The sequence below is a fragment of the Neolamprologus multifasciatus genome, chromosome 18, assembly GCF_963576455.1.
Source record: "Neolamprologus multifasciatus chromosome 18, fNeoMul1.2, whole genome shotgun sequence".
Classification (NCBI taxonomy): domain Eukaryota; kingdom Metazoa; phylum Chordata; class Actinopteri; order Cichliformes; family Cichlidae; genus Neolamprologus; species Neolamprologus multifasciatus.
The window spans coordinates 11785343-11793884 of NC_140456.1; the positions used below are offsets into that span (position 1 = coordinate 11785343).

The following is an 8542-nucleotide window of genomic DNA, read 5'->3' on the forward strand; positions in this document are numbered from 1 at the left end:
AACAGGAAGTATACACTGACGGAACAAAGAACGCGGAACTGACCGGGAGCATAACCCGTAACCAAAGAACTGAAACATCCAACCCCAAATACATAATCAGAATACCCCCAAACATGAGATAATAATAATAATAACAATAACAACAACAAAACGCTGGGTCACCGACTCAGGACCATGACATGTAGATCTTATAGGCTAGATTAAGCATAGTGTTGTACCATCTGTACTGTCTATGCATAAAGTACCCTTTCACTCACTGAAAACTGTAGTAAATTTTGAGTTTGGACCTCGTCTGTTTCCAGGTGAAGATTACACATTGGACCCTTTCCGATGGGACTTTGTGGGGAAAAATATTGCTTTCATGGCAGTGGAAGGCTTCGTTTATTTTATTCTTAATCTTCTGATCCAGTACAGATTCTTCCTGGACCACTGGTAAGAACACAGCTAAAAGCACACTAGCTTAAAATTTAAATAAACAACAGTAACTTAACCATAGGGTTAGAATTTAAAGCAGAGGAGCTCTTTTGCACTAGAAGCTTCAGTGCTGCTGATTTTTTTCCAAACCTCCCAGGTTGTCAGACTACAAGCAGAGTCCTGCACAAGATGAGGATGATGATGTTGCAGCAGAGAGGCAGAGGATTTACGATGGAGGAAACAAGGCTGACATTCTGCAGATTAGGGACCTCTCTAAGGTATACATTTTAATCAAACGACTAATTTCATATTTATTGGGATATTTCATTGCACATTTTGGATTATAAGGCCGTATGAAATAGAAGTTTCAAGGTTTCTTCCAGGACAGTTTTGTTAATTTCATTTTCAGTTTTAGAATTAAATTTATTTCCAGACATCCTTTCATTTGTATTCACATCAGCATCCAGTTAAATGAAAAATTAAAAAAAGAGGGGAAGGCATTAAAGGTTAGTATTCGTGGGAACATTCACAAAAACTCCAGTGGGATAAGTACTGAATACAGAAAAGGTCGCCACACATTGGAATTACAGCTCCCTTTAATTTCATTAGCAATGTTTCTACCAGCTACAGGTCTCATCATGCAAGTGCCTGAAAAAGAAATAAAAGTTGTGAAATTCAGATTATAATGCAAAACAGCCCACAAATAACATAAGTAAATCCCTCTATGGAGACGGAGCAGGAAAGAAGCTGGGAGTTGTTTTGTTTTTGTTTGTCTCAAGTAACGCGAGAGTGCTTTCCTGATACCAGAATCATAGAACTTTTCTTAATAAATACTGGATAACAAACTTAATGCAGTGCTAAACATTAATTTAAAACACCCCTCCCCCACATTGGACAATCGGACCATCTCTCCCTGTTCCTCACACCTCGGTATTCACCACTCATCCAACGTGTGAAACCTGCTGTGAGGACAATTAAAGTGTGGCCAGAGGGGACAGACGCAGTGCTCCAGGACAGATTTAAAAACACAGACTGGAATATGTTCACCCACACAGACCTGGACCAGTATGCCTCATCTGTACTGGATTACATCTCCGAAACCACAGACAGTGTCACCACCCAGAAACGGATCACCATGTACCCCAACCAGAAGCCTTGGATGAACCGGGATGTTCGTCTCCTCCTGAAGGCCCGCAACACTGCCTTTAGGTCAGGAGATGCACACGCCTACAGTACAGCCAGGGCTAATCTAAAGAAGGGCATCAAAAAAGCCAAACACCACTACAAAAAGAAGGTAGAAGAACACTTCTCCAACTCCAACCCCCGACGCATGTGGCAAGGACTCCAGACCATTACAGACTACAGGACCACCAAACCCTCCCCCGCATCCTCTGATGTCTCCTTCCTCAACGAGCTCAACAACTTTTATGCTCGTTTTGAGCGAGGGAATCCAACAACCACAACCAAAACAGACATGACGCCAGACCACCAACCTCTGACTCTCTCCCCCACCGATGTAGGAGCGGTGCTGAGCAGGATCAATGTCCACAAGGCTGCAGGTCCTGATGGCATCCCTGGGCGTGTTCTCAGAGCGTGTTCTGGGGAGCTTGCAGGAGTGCTCACAGACATATTCAACCTGTCCTTGGCCCACGCTGTGGTACCGGCCTGCTTCAAATCCACCTCCATCGTCCCGATACCCAAAAACTCCAACCCATCTTGCCTCAACGACTACCGCCCAGTAGCACTCACCCCCATCATCACTAAGTGCTTAGAGCAGCTGGTCCTAGCACACTTCAAATCCTGTCTCCCCCCCACCCTGGACCCCCACCAATTCGCATACCGCCAGAACAGGAGCACAGAGGATGCAGTCTCCATCGCACTGCACTCTGTCCTCTCACACCTGGACAACAACAACACATATGCCAGAATGCTGTTTATAGACTTCAGTTCAGCATTCAATACAATCCACCCCTCACAACTCATCAGAAAACTGACAGACCTGGGCATCAGTTCCCTCATCTGCAAATGGTTACTGGACTTCCTGACCAACCGCCCCCAACATGTCCGGCTGGATAACCACTGCTCATCTACAATCACAATGAACACCGGTGTACCACAAGGCTGTGTGATGAGCCCTTTCCTCTACTCCCTCTTCACCCATGACTGCAGACCTGCTGATGGTTCCAACACCATCATTAAGTTTGCAGATGACACCACGGTGATTGGCCTCATCAGTGACAACGATGAGGCCGCCTACAGGGAGGAGGTGGATCGTCTGGCTGAGTGGTGCAACAGAAACAACCTGCTGCTTAACACAGAGAAGACCAAGGAGCTCATCGTGGACTACAGGAGGAATGCTGACCCACATCCACCCATCCACATTAAGGGGACGGCTGTGGAGCGTGTGAGCAGCTTCAAGTTCCTGGGAGTCCACATCTCCGAGGATCTCATCTGGACGACCAACTGCTCCAAGCTGGTCAAGAAGGCTCACCAGCGCCTCTTCTTCTTGAGGACTCTGAGGAAAAACCACCTGTCCTCAGACATCCTGGTGAACTTCTATCGCTGTACCATCGAGAGCATCCTGACCAACTGTATAACAGTCTGGTATGGGAACTGCTCTGCCTCGGACCGGAAGGCGTTGCAGAGGGTCGTGAAAACTGCCCAGCGCATCGCCGGAGCACCACTTCCTGCCATAAAAGACATATACAAGAAGCGGTGTCTGAAAAGGGCTGGGAAAATCATCAAAGACCCCAGTCACCCATCACATAGACTCTTCACCCTCCTGCCCTCTAGGAGGCGCTACAGGAGCCTCCGGACTAAGACCACCAGGTACCGGAACAGCTTCTTCCCCACAGCTGTCAGACTCCTGAACTCTGCCTCCTGACATCTGACCCACGTTAAACTCATGGACTGGACATACACACACCCACAACCACCTACACACACACCCAATGGACAACCGTACCCTCAAACACACAATAATAACATGGACTGAACCACCATTCACAATCACTAGCACTTTATATACCTCTGTAGAAATTATCCACATATCTCACTTATCTTAACTGCACTACTGTATAGTTCTGTGTAAATAATCATACGATAATTTTTAATCCTACAACTGTTTATAACTTGCATAGTTCACATTTCTGTATAACTGTATATCTCAGATTTCTGTATAGTTTTTTTTATTTCATATTTATATCCTGTTCATAGCCTGTACATACTTATAGTTATAGAATATTCATAACATACTTCACACCGTGTACATTATAACATACCATAATAGACCCATTTCTGTAACATACTTACATATCTATATTATTGCTAATATATATTGTAATATATCTATATCACTAAAGCACTTCTGGATGGATGCAAACTGCATTTCGTTGCCCTGTACCTGTGCATGTGCAATGACAATAAAGTTGAATTCTATTCTATTCTATTCTATTCTAATTTAACTATTTTCCCAAAAAATCCACCACCTTTTTTAAACATAAATTCTTATTGTTCGAGCAGCACTACACAACTTAAATGTCTCCCTGCCTTCTCTGCACAGACGTATGTGGGCAGGAAGAGGGCAGCTGTGGACCGAATTTGTGTGGGAGTCCCTGCAGGAGAGGTAAAGTCACTGAGGACATTTATATTGAGACCTACTACTCTTTTCTATTTGCTGTCAGTTTTCTCTTTCTGCATCTCTTCAAATAAACTGACAAACTGATTTGGCATTAGAGCATTACAGCGGCATGGTAACACGCAGCGCAATTTGCAGTTCTATATTTATCTCTTCTAGTTAGTCTAATCAAGCTTGATCGAATATGATGGAATATGAGTTTCATTCTATATAAGTGGGAGTTTATTTAAGTGCAGTCATAAGCCTGTTTGCCTTTTTTCCTGTTAGTGCTTTGGTCTCTTGGGAGTAAATGGAGCTGGGAAGACGACAACCTTCAAAATGCTGACTGGTGACACTGATGTCACCTCTGGAGAAGCTTCTGTGGCTGGTTACAGGTACATAAAGTTTATTAAAAAAAAATGGTCCCTGGATAATAGAACACAAAATCTGTTCAGGCCTGCATCGGATGGAATTTATTAGAAAAAGAGAAAACTTTGCTCTTGGTTTATCCTGCACGCAGTTCCAGATGAGTGAAAAACAGAAACAGTTCACTGAATGAGACAGTTTGAATATGGGAAGGTCAACCTGACATTACCTGTGTGTTAACACCATCAGACTATTAAACTCATCACTGTGATACTCTGATTGGGGGGAAAAAAACACAGCCTAGGAGGGCTTGAATAACAATTAGACTTCAAAGTCTAAATTCTCATTTTGTCAAGGAGTTTCATGCCAGTTATTTGAAAATTCACAGTTTTCCCCTCAGAATACCTGCTCAGTTAAGTGGAAAATGTCTTTGAACAAAAATCTAGGGATTCAAAGAATGTGAAGCACTGATGTGTCAAATGATAGTAATTATTGTCTGACAAACATGGGCATTAAATTAAATACACTTGACAAGAAGATTAGGTAAGCAATGTTTTAGTCCCTTTCTATTGAGAGGAATCAGCTTCTGAGCTTCTTCGGATAGCTTTCTTAAATAATCACTATAGATCTGTCCCTTCTGGAATTGATTGATGTTTTGTTATTCCTACCATGTTAGGTGCTCCGTCAGCCCACTGCACTGAATTGCATTGTTTGTCCTGTTTTTTAGCATCTTGACAGAGATTCTGGATGTGCACCAGAACATGGGCTACTGCCCTCAGTTTGATGCCATCGATGAGCTTCTTACTGGCAGGGAACATCTCTACCTTTACGCTCGTCTCAGAGGGGTGCCCGAGTCAGAGATCCCCAGAGTGAGTTGGACTCCAGCTGCTTTACATATCGAGGCTAAGGATGTTTTTCACTCGGCTAATCCAGTGACACTTTAGTTCAGCAAAGCAGTAGAAATCTGCTTTGTTCATAATGGTTTTGTTCTCTTTTTTTAAATATTTGCCCATTCTTCTTTTCTGTACTAACTTTCTTCATGCATTTTATGAAATGCTATCTTAACGGGTGGGTTGTCCATTATAAAAGATCACTGTTTTGGATTCAAGTAGCCACTAAAGATGAATCTTTTTCTCCATCTAGGTTGCAGAGTGGGGCATTCAGAAGCTGGGTCTGTCAGAATATGCAGGCCGCTGTGCGGGGACTTACAGTGGAGGCAACAAACGCAAACTCTCCACAGCTATTGCAATGATTGGTTGCCCGGCCCTGGTGCTGCTGGTGAGTTAGCCAGTGACGAAAAGCTCATGAGCCCATTGTTTGGGATTTTAAATTTTTATGCAGGGATTTATCAATGAAATGCTCTATGAATCCAGATGGGAAGCCATATGGGTTCAGTCAAGCCTGGCCTCGAATGTTTTATACACTGGCAAGCAACTGTGCAGATCAGTTCAAATTGGCATAAATCTGAGATCTTTGCCATATGCTGATAAAGAAATGGTTTTGGTCTCTGTTTGCATGGAATTATGTGCTCGGAGATTCAAGTTGGCTGTTTCTGGCTCTGTGCGTTTAGGACGAACCCACGACAGGGATGGATCCCCACTCGCGACGCTTCCTGTGGAATGCCATCATGAGTGTGATTCGGGATGGCAGGGCCGTGGTGCTAACGTCACACAGGTTCGCCTAATAATGAAATTAAAATCCTCTGGACACATTTGCTGCACCAGCTGACCAAACGGTTAACTGTTGATGAAATCATGGCTACATTTGCATTCACTTGATTTCGCCACAGAGGTCCATGAAACGATGATGCATTGCTCATAAACACGAAACAGCAGCAGTAAAAATAAAGATGGATTATTGTTGTTTTTTTACCAGCATGGAGGAGTGTGAGGCTCTGTGCACTCGACTGGCCATCATGGTCAATGGAACCTTCAAGTGTCTGGGTACCATTCAGCATCTCAAATATAAGTAAGACATATTTTGACTGTTACTATTTAAATATATAAGTGGTCATTTAGTCACAGTGGTAATTTCTAGCTAATATCAACTAATGATAAGAGCACATAAGGAAATGTGTTGAATGTTTGGATGCTGTGTTTTCTTCATTTAGATTTGGTGATGGCTACGTGGTCACGATGAAAATCAAGCCAGCTAAAGCAGGCTTGTCCCCAGAGCTGGAGCCTGTCGAGAGCTTTATGGAGACCAGTTTCCCTGGCTGCGTTCAGCGGGAGAAGCACTACAACACGCTGCAGTACGAGATCGCCTCATCCTCCCTAGCGAGGATATTTCAGCTGGTGGTAGCCAATAAAGACAGGCTCAGCATCGAAGACTACTCTGTTTCCCAGACAACACTGGATCAGGTTGGGATGACATACAACAATGAGAAATGACACTGTGTTAATAAAACGGAAGGCTATTTGTCCCATGACAAGGAGGCAATAACTGTCAGCTTCCTCCGGACATAATAACACGCTGCATTCATAGATGAAAATATTCTATCTTTAGGTTGCAATTTTTGTCATTTATAAAGAGTACATAAATAACTAAACATATTATGCATGTAATGGAGTTTTACCATGAACAGCTAGAACTTCTCTTATGAAAACATATTTCATATAATAGCATGGTTTATTTAAACATCATCTGTGTATACACATCTTCCCCTCCATAGGAGAGATTATAGTTGTTGATAAATATATTCATAATCTGCTAATAACTGCTGTTGTAAGCCTGACATTTAAATATCACTTATGTATAGCTGGATATAAATAAATTATGATTCAATCCTATGCATTATAATTTATCACTTGCATTAAAATGTTGGCGCACTTTCGGTTTTTCAGGTGTTTGTCAACTTTGCTAAGCAACAGGCTGGAGAGGACGAGGAGTTAACGCTACATAGACGAACGGCAGGTGGAAGAAAAGACATCAAGGTCTCACCGGTTAAGAGGAAAACATGAAAAAGTCATGCAAATGTAGAGGTGTTACTCCGCAGGGCAGTAATATACTGTAAAGCCACACACCGAAATTCAACAACTTTAAATGTTTTGCTAGCCAGCTGTTTTTTTTTTTAAGACCTGACCTGTGGAAGAGTTCGCTTCTCGAGCTACAGTCAAGCTTGACAAGCTCTTGCCTGCAAGTGGAGATTCGTCTTACATAACTTTTAAAAATCAATAATGTCTGACACATTGCTTTGACCTGACACTTTCCAAATTACTTTAAACATCAAGCTAAACAAAAGATTCTTCTGGAAAAAAATAAGTTTTTTCTGCTTAGACTGACTGGCTTGTATAAAAGTGTACATATTGTATGTTTAATGAATACACTAACAAATACCCTGTTAAGCATTATTTTTATTGTCTATTATAATGAACACCTGTCACTTTTATATATAATATTTAAATGAAGACTCATGCAATGTATTGTTGAACTGTCTAAATGCAAAACATGTTTACGATTGCTTCTGTTCTTGTCAGTATTTTTTTGTTGTAATTTTATTACTTTTTTCTGCTGTCTTTTACATCTACGTGCTTTGTCTCCTCGTGTCAGTACAAAATAGCACAATGTTTTCCTCTTGGGAAAAAAAAACGTATAAAGAAGCATAGCAAGGCTGAAGAGGGAATCTATTTTGCAACTGACATCTGTTTAACATGCTTTCCACATGCTCTGTGCAGTCCCTTCTAGCTGATTTGCACTTCCATCAGTCACAAATAAAGGAGTTTCATGAGCTATATATGAAGTGTGGTGTAATGTAAATGTGAAGTGCTGTATTTCCTATTAAATATTTCAGCCTTCCCGTGCTTCTTTCAAAGCTCCTTGGTGTTATGGTGGGATGCTCAAAAAGAGGAACTGAAAGGCTTTTCACATTGCTGACCAGTGACTCCACTGACCTCCATCCTAAAGCTAAGGAAGCAACTACGCAGATCAGTTGAGTCAGTGGCTACGAGACGGCTTTGCATCGGGGGCCAAGGCGACACTGTGCTGAGTGGCTTGTCACAACCTGGATTTTTCTGACACATAGTCCAATTACTGTTCTCCTTCAGTGAGTGGTGGTGTCATTGCCTCAGGCTGCCCATAAGTCTGAATTCCATTGGCTACCTCAAAGAAACAGAAGGATGATGGCACTGTGCAATTTCAAGGCTGCTA

General features: G+C 42.3%; 1 protein-coding gene across 2 annotated transcripts in view; it reads left to right on the forward strand.

Moving 5' to 3' along the window:
* LOC146497428 (retinal-specific phospholipid-transporting ATPase ABCA4-like) overlaps positions 1-8196 on the forward strand; it is a 52322-nt gene extending 44126 nt beyond the window's left edge. For both annotated transcript variants that reach the window (XM_085139827.1, XM_085139828.1), the window contains 10 exons: positions 303-432; positions 572-692; positions 3977-4039; positions 4319-4425; positions 5124-5265; positions 5540-5674; positions 5967-6070; positions 6272-6364; positions 6507-6756; positions 7240-8196. In XM_085139827.1, coding sequence (XP_084995953.1) covers positions 303-432; positions 572-692; positions 3977-4039; positions 4319-4425; positions 5124-5265; positions 5540-5674; positions 5967-6070; positions 6272-6364; positions 6507-6756; positions 7240-7356 — 1262 coding nt within the window. In that variant the 3' untranslated portion in view covers positions 7357-8196. The remainder of the gene's footprint in view (positions 1-302; positions 433-571; positions 693-3976; positions 4040-4318; positions 4426-5123; positions 5266-5539; positions 5675-5966; positions 6071-6271; positions 6365-6506; positions 6757-7239) is intronic.
* The last annotated feature ends 346 nt before the right edge of the window (positions 8197-8542 follow it).